This window comes from Salvelinus sp. IW2-2015, linkage group LG6.2 (genome assembly GCF_002910315.2).
Source record: "Salvelinus sp. IW2-2015 linkage group LG6.2, ASM291031v2, whole genome shotgun sequence".
Lineage (NCBI taxonomy): Eukaryota > Metazoa > Chordata > Actinopteri > Salmoniformes > Salmonidae > Salvelinus > Salvelinus sp. IW2-2015.
In genome coordinates, this window is record NC_036846.1 from 7,367,739 (window position 1) to 7,382,833 (window position 15,095).

The window sequence follows — 15,095 nt, forward strand, 5'->3', positions numbered from 1 at the left end:
TTGTGATGCAAAAATATTGGCAAAATGTATTGCTCATAGAATAAAAAACATCTGCCCCGACATTATTCATCACTATAAAACTGAATTCTTAAAATTAATCAAGACAACTACTAGAAATAATGGAAAACTATGAGAATGTAGGAAAACCAGGTATAATCTTTATAGCAGATTTTGAGAAAGCATTTGATATAGTGATATACATCTAGAATCTGTTAATAAGTGGCTGGATTTTTTTCAACTTTGGAGAATCTCTCATAAAATGGGTAAAAGTCATGTACAACAATCCTTMATGTAAAACAATAAATAACGGTTACTTCGCTGAGAACGTTGAATTGTCAAGAGGCGTAAAACAAGGTTGCCCTCTGACACCATACCTATTTATTATGGTCATTGAATTGTTAGCTTCAAAATCTAATGATTAAGGGCCTAAAAATGTAAGGGATTAGAGATAAAAGTATCAATGTACTCTGATGCTTTCTCAATCTTCATCCTTGAAGGGCCTCATTGAGGACCTGGATAATTAAATTAATGATAGAATATATTTGAGGGTTGAAGGAAGACCAGTCTTTGGAATATGGTACAGAGTACAAGGAATGGAATGTTAGCTAAGACTGGTACCCAGGTTCAATCTAAAACAATGCTGGAGTGAATGTATGTAGCTACACACCACAGAGGCAAAATAAGATGCAACAGAGGCACATTTTATTAAAATCACAATAAAAAACATTCATAACCAAACAGTCTCGTGTGGAAAACAACTCTTGAGAGACCATATAGAAAAACACTCACCAGTTATACTGCTCTGCTGCCCCAAACTCAGTGCCAATGAAATTAAACTCCTCTTGACAAAGCCATCAGGGATTTCAGCCATTCAGCATTTCTCTGTCTTCTCCCTCTCRCCTCCTCTATTTGAGGTCGATGAAGCGAATGTCCATGATGAGCAGTGTGTGTCTGGGGAGGGGTCTGGGGGCGGGCGAGAGCACGGTCATCACCTGTGCCTGTGTGTCTACGTTAGTCACCACAATGAACCCACACACCGGGCTCTCCAGCACACCCCTGCGCACCCCTCCAGCCCCCTCCTCCCCCTCATCGGCACAGCTTACGCTCAGCACGTGGTGTGTGAGGTCACGACCGGGCGTCACAGGGACTAGCTTCAGCTGGGTGTCGTCCTGCGACATGCCAAGCGGCAGGCATGAGTCCGGGATGGAAGGCGCTCCGATTTTGTAGATGCGCACATCAGAAAAGCGCACGTCGAAAGCGTGAGGGAAGAACAAGGCACTGCGAAAACCGTAGAAGTACTCCCGGATCTTCTCGTCCCGAGATTCACGCCGGCAGTCTTTGGAGCGCTCCACGACCCCTCCGGATTTGGTAACAAGCACAACTCGGACGAAGTGCGGTAGGTCCCGCTTCAACTCGTTGTAAAGCCTCTCCTGGTCCAGCACCAGAACCACATCCACCTGAAGGCTGAGGCACAGTGGACCAGGGCCTGGTAGCCAGAACCCTTCACCCAGCCACAGTGTTGATGATGCAGCCGCCCACACTGGCCTTCCTGTTTCCTCACAGCGCTGGGAGAACACTTCGGCCAGACACGACGTCAACTAGGAGGGTGAGTGGGAGAGAAAGATGGAGGCGAAATGGAGGGGAGTGAGAGAAAGGTAGAAATGGAGGGGCGAGAGAGATTATACGCCAGGCAAAATGTCAACACATGATGGATAAGATTAATGGATTAATAAACTCAGCAAAAAAAGAAACGTCCTCTCACTGTCAACTGCGTTTTATTTCAGGAAACTTAAGATGTGTAAATATTTGTATGAACATAACAAGATTCAACAACTGAGACATAAAACTGAACAAGTTCCACAGACATCTGACTAACAGAAACTGAATCATGTGTCCCTGAACAAAAGGGGTCAAAATAAAAGTAACAGTCAGTATCTGGTGTGGCCACCAGCTGCATTAAGTACTGCAGTGCATCTACTCCTCATGGACTGCACCAGATTTGCCAGTTCTAGCTTGAGCTGTTACCCCACTTTTCCACCAAGGCACCTGCAAGTTCCCAAACATTTCTGGGGGAATGGCCCTAGCCCTCACCCTCCGATCTAACAGCTCTCAGACGTGCTCAATGGAATTGAATCTGGGCTCTTGGCTGGCCATGGCAGAACACTGACTGACATTCCTGTCTTGCAGGAAATCACACACAGAACAGTCACACACAGACGACAGATTTTTACCTTGTCAGCTCGGGATTCGATCTTGCAACCTTTCGGCTACAAGTCCACGCTCTAACCACTAGGCTACCTGCCGCCCTGAAGGTACCACATGAGGAGAGGATGTCTTCCCTGTAATGCACAGCGTTGAGATTGCCTGCAATGACAAACACGCTCAGTCCGATGATGCTGTGACACACCGCCCCAGACCATGACGACCCTCCACCTCGATCCCGCTCCAGAGTACAGGCCCCGGTGTAACGCTCATTCCTTCGATGATAAACACGAATACGACCATCACCCCTGTGAGACAAAACCACGACTCGTCAGTGAAGAGCACTTTTTGCCATCCCTTCTGTCCAGCGACGGTGGGTTTGTGCCCATAGGCGACGTTGTTGCCGGTGATGTCTGGTGAGGACCTGCCTTACAACAGGCCTACAAGCCCTCAAACCAGCCTCTCTCAGCCTATTGCAGACAGTCTGAGCACTGATGGAGGGATTGTGCATTCCTGGTGCAACTCGGGCAGTTGTTGCCATCCTGAACCTGTTCCGCAGGTGTGATGTTCGGATGTACCGATCCTGTGCAGGTGTTGTTACACGTGGTCTGACACGGCGAGGATGGTCAGCTGTCCGTRCTGTCTCCTTGTAGCGCCGTCTTAGGCGTCTCACAGTACGGACATGGCAATTTATTGCACTGGCCACATCTACAGTCCTTATGCCTCCTTGCAGCATGCCTAAGGCACATTAATGCAGATGAGCAGCGACCCTGGGCATCTTTCTTTTGGTGTTTTTCAGAGTCAGTAGAAAGGCCTCTTTAGTGTCCTAAGTTTTCATAACTATGAGCTTAATTGCCTACCGTCTGTAAGCTGTTAGTGTCTTAACGACCGTTCCACAGGTGCATGTTCATTAATTGTTRATGGTTRATTGAACAAGCATGGGGAACAGTGTTTAAACCCTTTACAATGAAGATCTGTGAAGTTATTTGGATTGTTACGAATTATCTTTGAAAGACAGAGTCCTGAAAAAGGGACATTTCTTTTTTTGCTGAGTTTATAACCTCTATGGTTAGGGTATTAGGTTATCTGTCTCATCTTTCACCTTGTTGTAGAGTTTGATGTTGGTTCCTGGAGTGGTGGAACCAAAGTGGTAGACCAGCGGAGCCTGTACGGAGTACCCCTCCTCCACGTCAGCCGGACGCTCAATACACAGTGCTGACATTGTGCCCGGGACTGACACCTGACAGGAATGCATCATGGTCATCAACATTACTAACCTTAGACACTGCCAGTCAATACAATCACTATATGTAATTATCCTTATTAGCATAATGGCAGTGATAGTAGAGGCAACAGTAGCAATATATTGTATCTACACCACCATCCACAAACACAAAAGATTAATCTGCCTATATACTATTCTCTGTGCATAGTCATTGGTGCTGATGTAGTTGCTTTGTTGATCTCACCCCACTCTGGCCCACATCCAGCTCCACCAGTGTGGGCCTCCTGCCCAGCCTGACAGCGTAGTTCAGCAACAGCCTGCACACCGTTGACTTCCCCACATCTGTAGGCCCCACCACCATTACCTGGGGCACAATGTTGAAGCAACTTTTACACAAGAGAGRGTACAGTGTCTCTGACCAAGGTCCACTTCTCACACACTAACRCAAGTCCACTTCTCACACACACAAACACTGACCTAAGTCCACTTCACTCAGACAAAAATAGACACATACACACACAGATGAACACTGACCCGTGGTCCCCTCTCGTTGTCTCTCTCCGCCTGTCGTCTCATCTGTTCCAGTGCAGTGTGTACGTTCAGGTAGAGCAGCATGGGTGTGTCCTTTGATATGTACGCCACCTGGGAGAGAGAGATTTACACATTTCTGCATATGTCTCTCCTAGRAGTTACAGATAACAATAACAGATGCTTCAAACAAACACATATCCCTCTCTATTCCTCTCATCCATCTGTTACTCCTCGACAGCCTCTCACCTCTGTCTTCCCCGAGAGAGAAACACTACAGCCCTGCCAGGTGAACACAGCAATCTTGGAACCTGGTCCAAACGTGTACTTCTTGTTGCGGTTGAGCTCAGAGCCAAAGACCTCCGCCAATCCTGTGAGCAGCTCCAGTTGCACCTTCTCCCCGGCCTCCACCTCGAACCGCAGCTCAGTCTCCTTCTCCAGGTCAAACCTCGTCCCCCCGCCACCAGCCACCACTCCCTCCTCACCAGTCTTCTCTGGGCCCTCAGTCACCATTGCTGTACAGACAAAGGTCAGATTTAGCCTGAACAACATTTAATACCTCACCGACATGTCTGTTTCATCTCTGCCATGTACTAAGCTCACTCTGGACAGGATTTAGGTGACTGATTATTAGATGCTGCAATGTCAGATTTCAGTGGTGGTCTCTCATAAGTCATGACACAGGATATGAACATCCCTGGAATMACCTTTGATAGGACAAGCATAGGGCAGAGTGCTTTATTTACAAAAACACTACATGACCAGTTGTATGTGGACACCTGCTTGTCAAACATCTCATTRCAAAATCATGGGCATTAATATGGAGTTGGTCCCCCCTTTGTTGCTATAACAGCCTCCACTCTTCTGGGAAGGCTCTCCACTAGATGTTGGAACATTGCTGTGGGGACTTGCTTCCATTCACCCACAAAAGCATTAGTGAGGTCAGGCACTGAGGTTGGGCGATTAGGTCTGGCTCGTAGTCGGCATTCCAATTCATCCGAAAGGTGTTTGATGGGGTTGAGGTCAGGGCTCTGTGCAGGCCAGTCAAGTTCTTCCACAACGACCTCTACAAACCATTTCTGTATGGACCTCACTTTGTGCATGGGGACATTGTCATGCTGAAATAAGAAAGGGCCTTTCCCAAACTGTTTCCACAAAGTTGGAAGCACAGAATCGTCTAGAATGTATGCTTTGTACAGCATTGTATGCTGTAGCGTTAACATTTATCTTCACTGAAACTAAGGGGCCCGAACCATGAAAAACAGCCCCAGATCATTATTCCTCCTCCACCAAACTTTACAGTTGGCACTAAGCATTCGGGCAGGTAGCGTTCACCTGGCAATCACCAAACCCAGAATCGTCCGTTGACTGCCAGATGGTGAAGCGTGATTCATCACTCCAGAGAACAAGTTTCCACTGCTCCAGYGTCCAATYGCGGCGAGCTTTACACCACTCCAGCCGAAGCTATGCATTGTGATCTTAGGCTTGTGTGCGGCTGCTCGGCCATGAAAAACCCATTTCATGATGCTCCCGATGAACAATTATTGTGCTGACGTTGCTTCCAAAGGCAGTTTGTTACTTGGTAGTGAGTGCTGCAACTGAGGATTTTTACATGCTACACGCGTCTGCACTTGGCGGTCCCGTTCTGTGAGCTTGTGTGGCCTACCACTTCGCGGCTGAGCCGTTATTGCTCTTAATCGTTTCCACTTCAAATTAACAGAGCTTACAGTTGACCGGGGTAGCTCTCACAGGGCAGAAATTTGACTGACTTGTTGGAAAGGTGGCATCCTATGATGGTGCCATGTTGAATGTCACAGAGCTCTTCCTTAAGGACATTCTACTGCCTATGTTGTCCATTGCATGCCTGTTCTCGATTTTATACACCTGTCAGCAAAGGGTGTGGCTGAAATAGCCGAATCCACTCATTTGAAGGGGTGTCCACATACTTGTATATATAATGTAGAAGGCTCTGTTATAGGCCATGGCTGGAGGGCACTGTGCCAATCCAATCATTATTCAGCACTTACCATACATGTTGAGAAGCTACAAATGCGTTGATCAAGAGGAGTGTTTCTTTCTACCTTTTTATAGTAACTTGAAAAGGCTAACGTTAGGTACAAACTCCAATATCATGCGAAAAGTAAACAATACTCGAGTGCTCAGAGCTAGATAGATGCAGTTCAATTAGCTCGCTAATGTTAGCGTGTTGGCTAGCTATCTGACAATGCCTGGTTAGAATGGTACCGGCGATAACCTGCTGAATACTAATAACTAATTAGATATTTGTTTGTGACCGCCTTACTACACTTGTTACTTACTTCGAAATGGGGACGTTATAGTTCGTCCTAAGTGTTCAAACTTTCCACCACGACAGACGATTGACACTAGTCGCACAAATATGACGTCATGTTTTATAAATAACTAATTAGCGTTTGCAATTCGGTAGTTAACTCATAAAAATTGAAAATATTGGTTGAATTTCAACAAAGTATGAAATCAGGTTGGTTTAAAATGTAGCGCATTTATTTTTGACAGGCACAACTTTATGCACATATTCCATACTTTTCTAAACAAAGAATGACACAGAAGAAGAGTATAGAAACAGTGTTATTCTCCATAGAAAAAAATATTAAAACACATTAGACTTAAACAGTGAATACTCAGCAACAGCAGCAAATATATTGTTATCCAGCYTTTCCCAAACGGTTAAAGAGTAAACCCCCAGGGTAAACAAGCCAACTCAATGCGTGTGTATCAAGCCACTTTGTCACAGTGTGGTCATTATTATGGACAGATATTATTTTTTAAGGTGATACTCAGGGAATACACTGACAGTATACTGAAAATATTTTGTGAACCACCACTGTACAGTAACCTAATAGAGGAAATGTGTTGCACTTCAGAGAGATACCACTAGATGTCACCGTGTATCCAGGCCAGAGGAGCTTGACGCTTGGGTCATCAGAGGACAGACTGGGGAGCAACCCCGTTGGTCAGTCCCCATCATTCTGCGTCCAGTTTCCAAAACCTAGAGGAACAGCTGGAAACCACAAGAATAAATAAAGTAGAAACTAAGATTATTGTTCACAAAAAATATTTGGGAAAGGTGGRCATTCTCACAATAGTTGAGTTATGTAAAGCCATCTAACTAGCAGTAGGCCATCATTGTAAATAAGAATGTTCWCAACTGACTTGCCTAGTTAAATAAAGGTTGAATAATATAAAAATCAGGGCAGTCCAAAATACAGACCTTCACTGGATCTCTATTCGTTTTTCAGTGCCTCCTCCAGGGCTGCAACCACAATGGCAGGCTCAGGGAACTTCAGCCTGGCAGGTGGGCCTAGCTTTATGCCTGTCCAGAGGCACACCTCTACAGGAAGGAAAGAAGAATGATTTATACAAAATAAAGGACAGCTTCTGGTTGCCTCTGTGTCATGCCAAAGATAAACAATATGCTCTGTATTCCCGGACACCAGGAAACAGGCCCCATGAGAGTAGAATTGTTCATAACATGACCTGGAGGAACACACCTTTCCCGCCCTCCACAAGTGTGACCTCCAGGCTTTTCTTGCGGGGTTTCTGGGGGTTCAGAACCACGACGAGGTCTGGGCGGGCAGCCAMGAGGGCATCTCGCACCCCCTCYGCACACCGTCTGTACACGTATCAGCTCTTACTGCAGAATGACAGTCGCAACTCACTATTACAAGTTTTTATTTTCAGAGGCAATTTGTCAAAGACTTATAAGTGGTCTGTTCCTTTCCTGTATATTGAGATTATCCAGATGGTACCGATAGAAGACAATTGTTTGGTGATGGGAATAAGGTTATGTGAATATGGAACTCCGACTCAATTATTTTACCTAAATTGATGTGTGTGMGGTCCTAAAKGTGGTAATATTCTTTAGGGGGTGGCTGTGGATATTCCAGTACTCACCAGTGTTCAATGACCACCCTCTGGCCCTCTGTAGCGGTCTCCATTTCCCCCTCTCTTTTACCCCTCTTTCGCTCGATGACCAAAGTCTCCTCCTCAGTCTCTGCTTTGTTGTTTGCCTTGCGCTTCGATCCTCGACCTGTCCAGAACAAATATAAGGTTAGTACTTAAATAAAATAATCACGGCACATCTATCYTTAAGCTACTTCCTAACTACTGGTTATGAGGGAAATAATCAAATTAAAAAGCTGTCGCCCGACCTGTTTTAAAACGAGCCGCCATTGTTGATATTGATTCAGCTTGCATAACGTCAAACTTCGGCGCTCATGTTGCGCTTCTTTTGTAATGGACTATTCCAAAATTCAATCGAAGGGGTTTAACATTTTGGCCGACAAAACCCATTCATTGAAAGGGGCGATCAACTTCAGATTTTCAGCCAATAAATAACTATTTACAGTGCATTCCGAAAGTATTCAGACCCCTTGACTTTTTCAAAATTGTGCTACGTTACAGCCTTATTCTAAAATCCCCCTCATMAATCTATACACAATACCCCATAATGACAAYGCAGAAATATCTTATTTACATGAGTATTCAGACCCTTTGCTATGAGACTCGAAATTGAGCTCAGGTGCATCCTGTTTCCATTGATCATCCTTGAGCTGTTTCTACGACTTGACTGGAGTKCACCTGTGGTAAAWTYAACTGATTGGACATGATTTGGAAAGGCACACACCTGTCTATATAAGGTCCCACAGTTGACAGTGCATGTCAGAGAGAYAAAAAAACAAGCCACGAGGGCAAAGTATTGTGTCGAGGCACAGATCTGGGGAAGTGTACCAAAAATGTCTGCAGCATTGAAGGTCCAAGAACACAGTGGCCTCATCATTCTTAAATGTAAGAAATTTGGAACAACCAAGACTCTTCCTAGAGCTGGCCGCCRGGCCAAACTGCGCAATCGGGGGAGAAGGGCCTTGGTCAGGGAGGTGACCAAGAACCTGTTGATCACTCTGCCAGAGCTCCAGTTCCTCTATGGAGATTGGAGAACCTTCCAGAAGGACAACCATCTCTGCAGCACTCCACCAGTCAGGCCTTTACGGTGGTGGCCAGATGGAAGCCYCTCCTCAGTAAAAGACACAAAAGACACATGACAGCCTGCTTGGAGTTTGCCTGAAGGACTCAGACCATGAGAAACAAGATTCTCTGGTCTTATGAAACCAAGATTGAACTCCTTGGCCTGAATGCCAAGTGTCACGTCTGGACGAAACCTGGCACCATCCCTACGGTGAAGCATGGTGGTGGCTGCATCATGCTGTGGGGATGTTTTTCAGCGGCAGGGACTGGGAGACTAGTCAGGATCGAGGCAAAGATGAACAGAGCAAAGTACAGAGAGATCCTTGATGAAAACCTGCTCCAGAGCTCTCAGGACCTGACTGGGGTGAAGGTTCACCTTCCAACAGGACAACAACCCTAAGCACACAGCCAAGACAACGCAGGAGTCACTTCAGGACAATTCTCTGAATGTCCTTGAGTGGCCCAGCCAGAGCTCGGACTTGAACCTGATCGAACATCTCTGGAGACCTGAAAATGGTTGTGCAGTGACAATCCCCATCCAACCTAACAGAGCTTGAGAGGATCTGCAGAGAAGAATGGGAGAAACTCCCCAAATACAGGTGTGCCAAGCTTGTAGCATCATACCATATATTTTTTTATAAATTTGRAAACATTTCTTAACCTGTTTTTGCATTGTTGTGGGTAGATTAAGGGGTGGGGGGACGATTTAATCAACTTTAGAATAAAGCTGTAATATGGAAAAAGGGGTCTGAATACCTTCTAAATGCACTGTAGGTGCCATTACACATGTAGGGCTTAAAATAGCAGTGCTAGAGAGACTGACAGGACATGCATCAAATAAATAATACAAATGTAGGGGTATATCTGGGAGCTAGGATTTACATTGGCATAAGATAACATCCTAAATACAGAAGTGATGGAAACGTTTGTCCTCTTTTTGCTAAATTTAGGGTTAACTTGAGTAAATATATATATCTCAGGAATAGCAGTTGTTAATCCCAAATTACCAGTTGCCTAGTTAAATAAAGGTTCAATTAAAAAATAAATCCATTCACAGCCAGCCGGGCACTTGGAATGTGTCAGACTGAGTGCATGTGTTACATAATCCAAAAGATTCCATGATGCCATACTTTGCCAAGCCAAAACATGACGCACTGAAGAAAATGTGTAAAAACAATTTTAATTCTTCATCGACAAATATAAAAGCAGATGAAAAATGTTATTGAATAATGTGAACACAACTAATAGCAGCAATATTGTAAAAGRGGGACTGTGAGAGACACCATTAGATGTCACCACGCTTGGCTCATCAGAGGAAGYACTTGGGCGCAACCACGTTAGTCAGTCCTCATCATTCTGCATCCAGCTGCTATAAACCCTGGATGACTGGCTGCAAAGAACAAGAGGGAGAATTCACTATTTTAGCAAATAATTTTAATGGGATATTTGTTCCAATCAAATAAGTGGATTGCCTTAAGAGTGCTTTTCTCTTGGTCTCACTGTTTACTCTCTCGAGTAGCCAAACCCTCTCAACCAGTGTTTATTTCAATGGATTCCTTTCTATTACAGTTTGGGTTAATCTGATTTGAATTTAGTAATTTGAATTGGACATAGAAGGACAACCCACTGAGCTTACACTGGTTGAATCAACGTTGTTTCCATGTCATTTTGTTGAACCAATGTTGAATAGACGTCTGTGTCCAGTGGGAACTATTAAGATTGTGCATATACATACTTCCATCAAATGTTTATTCAGTCTTCAGTGCCACTCCAGGGCAGGAACTACAACTTCAGGCTCAGGGAACTTCAGCTTGCGAGGTGGGCCTTTCTTTATTCCRGACCGACCACAGACATACCTCTGTAGGAAAGGGAATAATTAGACAACAGATGAGACCCAAGGAGAGAAAGACACTTCCCATAGAGGTGTATCCCTGGAAGACAGTACTCCCCTTTCTCTCCAGCATCACTTCAAAACTTTTACTCCGGGGCTTCTGGGGGTTCAGAACCACAATGAGGTCTGGGCGGGCAGCCAGGAGGGCAACTCTGACCCCCTTGGCATTACGCCCGTAAACTCGTCAGCTTTTACTGCAGAAAGACAATAGAAAAGTGAGGTTTTACAGTTTATGCTTTTCTGCAGCAGAGATGTAGCTTATCCCTTTGCACTTTAAATTGTGTTAACTGGGTAAATGTTGTTAGATTACAATAAGCTATATGCATATGCCACATTATGCAATTTGACTGACTGGGTCCAATGAATTAATCTTTTGTCATCTTGTCACCCAAATACATTGGGTCTTGTATTGGTGGGTTCAGTTCCAGTTCCCACCAGTGTTGAATGACCACTCTCTGGCCCTCTGACAGTCTCCGGGTCGTCTTCCTCTTTTTTTATACCCCTCTTCCCCTCCACTGCCATGGTCGTCTCCTCTGTCGCCACCTTGGCGCTGGCCTTGCACGTTGAACCCCAACCTGTKCAACAACAGGCAGTGGGGTTAGCTAGATGGTAGTCTAGCAGTTAGAGCGATGGGCCAGTAACCGAAAGGACGCTGGTTCGAATACCAGAGCTGATAAGGTGAAAAATCTGTCAACGTACCCCTAATTTGCTACAGGGGCGCCGTAATACTATGGCTGACCCTGTAAAACAACACATTTCAATGCACCTATCTGGTGTATGGGATAATACAGCATTAAATGTATTTAAAAAAAAATGTTTATAGCTAGCTACGTCGTGTGTTTTAAGTTAGCTAGCTACTGTAAAAGTTAGCAAGCTAACCTGTCCTTACATGTCATAATGTATTTCGGAGTTGTTTTATGTCTCTACTTTAGTGTCTAGAACGTTATCTTGTAATTCAGAGACACTTAACTAATTTCATCAGTGCGATTTCATGAATGATCTAGATTTTAAAAGATTTTGATGGTGTAGGGTTTACCTGCATTTGCAAGGGACGTTATTGTTGATCTTGCGTAATGATCGAATTTAGGTACGTTTTGTGGGCATGGGAATGGGCTATTCCATTGCGGGGTTGAAGGGGTTGTTCATTTTGATGGCAGACAAAACCATTCCAGAAAATGGGGTTGTGAACTTCGGCTAAGATTCATGGAGATGCTTCTGTCACCTAAAATAGAAGTTGGCTGACACATCTGGGGCACAAAAATMATATTGGATTTGGCAAATATTTTAAATATCTATAAAGGAATATAAGTGCACAGATTGTCAACACAGGGGAGAGGATCAGGTCTGGGAAAAAAAGATAGACATTAATCTCAAGTGGAGAGCATCCAAAACAAGAGAATGGAGGTAAGCCTACAGAAACATGATAGAGAGATGGAGTGAACCAGATGGGTGTGTTTGTGTCCTCTTTCTGCTAAATTGAGAGTAAATATATCACAGGAATAGCAGCCCAAATCCCAGAGCCAAACACGTTTCCATTCTTACTCAAACAAAGGCTGTCTCAGAGCGAGAGCGTCACTTCCATGAGTGCCAAAAAAGAAGGGACTCTCACAAAGAGCGAGGCGAGGTGAGCATGACTCATTTACAGTCACAGACCCACACTCTGTCACAGCCACACATTCTTTCTATCTCTCTCAAACACACACAGGCTATTTCTTTCTCAACACACACACACAAACTCAGTGTTCTCCTCAGATCCCAGTCTGTCTCAGCCGTCTGGGGGTCTGTATTTTTAGCTCTGAAATGAGCCGATGAGGGGTGTACAGACCCTCAAACAGATGTACCCTCTTCTCTTTCTCCATCCTTCGATACCCTCTTACCTSACAGTGTGARGCAGGACCAGATGGAGCGAGCCCCTCCCACCACCATCCTCCTTTTGAGTATAGGCCTAGGACACACACAACAGCATGCTGCAAATAGAAACGCAAAGAAAGAGGATCCAAAAGCTGTTCAATACCTAGGGATGGACACTCCACCATACTATGTATGCGTGTGTATTCTCATTTGCATGCCTACGTACAGTACATGTGTGCGTAAGATATGCTAGTGATTATGATCCAGAAATACACTGAAGATCTTCACACTTCCCTCTCACCTCTTTCTCTCTTCCTCCCTTTCGTCATCATAGACCTGCACTATCTGAACTGCGACTGACTGTGCTGTTATCGCATATGAATGTGAATGCCATTTACGTAGAGCATCATCCTCTCTATCCAAAGACATGGCAGCCAATCACAGCATGTTCACGCAGCCTCTAGTGGGGTGGAAAAAKCTCATAATTCCTCTCTCGCTCGCTTTCTCTCCTTCAACTTGGTGATCTGTCCGGAACTGGAGGTAATTGACCTGACGGTTCATATTACCCTGCTCTGATATAGTAGATAGATGGAAGTGGTCACATGTGAATGTACAATAATGGATGTTGGTCACATTATTTTTTAGCAGCGGGTGTCCTGATACTGCCCTTAGTACTTCATACTTCCATATTTCAAAGAATAGGAGATACAAATGTAGATAATGTGGTTACACGGCAGCAGATATATGGAGGGGTCAGGGCCTCACAGMGAACCATACAGCTTACCAACAAAACCACCCAGTTGGAATTGAATGAATACATTTCAGCCTCTCTGAACCTCATAACTGTCCTCTAAGCTCTCTGTATTTCTCTCTGGTCCCATTGACGTCATTGGGTGGCTGGGTTTGGGCTCGTTGAATAAGACACCCGTGTGAAGACACACGTCACCAAACAACGCCAACGACACGCCAACTCACAACAACAGACTCCGAGGGCCTAGCTGGGCAGCCAAGACAAGCACTGCCATCTGGGAGCGAGCGAGAGACGGAGGGAGGAGGGGATACAAAAAGAAAGAGGGAGCGAGCGAGCGAGAGAAGAATGTGACAAGGATGAAGGATGAAATAAAGGCAGATTGACTGATAGTTTTAAAATGATTCGCAGTACCATAAAAAGACTGACAACTAGACAAAAGAGCAGAAGAAGAAAGAGACATGAAAGATAGAGAGCGCAACTGAATATGAGTAGGCGCTCTGCGGCACATACGCATCAACGTCTATTGCCTTCTAATGGTGTCTCTCTCTCTGTTCCTAGAGCAGAGTTGGTGCTAATGAGCTCCAAACAGACACCTGCAGAGTGCATGGACACATTATAAAAACATACCGATGATGCGATCATGACATATAACACATCAATAAACATGTTATGAACTGTGCTCTCCTTTGTGGAACGAGTGCAGGTATGGAAAGATTTGATAAGAAAGTAATGAGAGAGGGAGGGGTCAGAGAAGACAACATACGTGTGATGATGACTGATGTACAGTGAGACCAAATTGAGGGAGTGAGTTGTCATCAGAGCGAAGAAGGAGAGAAGTTGAGAGAGAAAGAGGGAGGGAAGGGTGAGAAGAAGCTGAGTTGTGATGAACTGTACCTGTATATATCCTGTAGAGAGGGAGACTTGAATGGAAAAAGAGAGTGAGATAGCTAGGAAACTAACATCTAAATGATTTGAACCCCTCGTGCTAGACAAAAAGTTCTGTGTGCGTGTATACATGCGTGTACATGCGTGTTTGTGTGCGTGTATACATGCGTGTTTGTGTGCGTGTATACATGCGTGTTTGTGTGCGTGTTTGTTTGTCCATCTGTATCTGCATCATTCAAGTGTCAATCTGTTGAAGGGGAGGATTAATTCTGGTGCTAAATGTCACTCTTTCACCCTATCCCATCTCCCCTGACTCACGACCCTCCCTGCCCCAAGACAACCACATTTTCCAATGTATCATAATTTAGCTAGTAACAGAGCAAAGAAGGAGGTGATCAAGACGTGAGAATGCAGTTCAAATCTCTCACACACACACACACACACACACACACACACACACACACACACACACTCACTCCAAACTCAATAAAAAGAGCTTGAGGGGTTTAAAAGCAGCAGATTAAGACTTTAAATGAGGCCATAATGAAGACTTTAAATGAGGCCATAATTAAGACTTTTGACCTGCTCAGTCTCAGCTAAAACCATCTGTCACGGAGTGAGCAACCAAATACGTCAAACCTCTGTGAGACGTTTTGGAAATGTATGTTACAATATCCAAAGACCAAAGAGAACTGTCAGTGTCTATTTAAAATGTCTCTTCATCCTTCTATAATCATTTCACATTATCCCCATCTATT

The 15,095-nt window shown here is 44.7% G+C and overlaps 1 protein-coding gene, 1 long non-coding RNA gene and 1 pseudogene across 2 annotated transcripts; all 3 read right to left on the reverse strand.

Moving 5' to 3' along the window:
• Positions 1-816: 816 nt before the first annotated feature.
• Positions 817-6,072, reverse strand: LOC111965753 (polyribonucleotide 5'-hydroxyl-kinase Clp1-like). The gene is given in 9 exon segments (XM_023990027.2): positions 817-1,459; positions 1,462-1,518; positions 1,521-1,556; positions 1,559-1,598; positions 3,305-3,442; positions 3,672-3,791; positions 3,962-4,069; positions 4,205-4,470; positions 5,983-6,072. Coding segments are annotated over 9 exon segments (1,326 nt in total). The 5' UTR covers positions 5,990-6,072; the 3' UTR covers positions 817-905.
• A 384-nt stretch (positions 6,073-6,456) lies between these two features.
• Positions 6,457-10,063, reverse strand: LOC111965754 (selenoprotein H-like; annotated as a pseudogene).
• A 55-nt stretch (positions 10,064-10,118) lies between these two features.
• LOC111965755 (uncharacterized) lies at positions 10,119-11,948 on the reverse strand. Its single transcript, XR_002877555.1, has 4 exons — positions 11,887-11,948; positions 11,286-11,425; positions 10,695-11,044; positions 10,119-10,349 (listed from the first exon to the last, which is right to left on the reverse strand). It is a non-coding gene; the product is annotated as an uncharacterized lncRNA (long non-coding RNA).
• Positions 11,949-15,095: the final 3,147 nt, after the last annotated feature.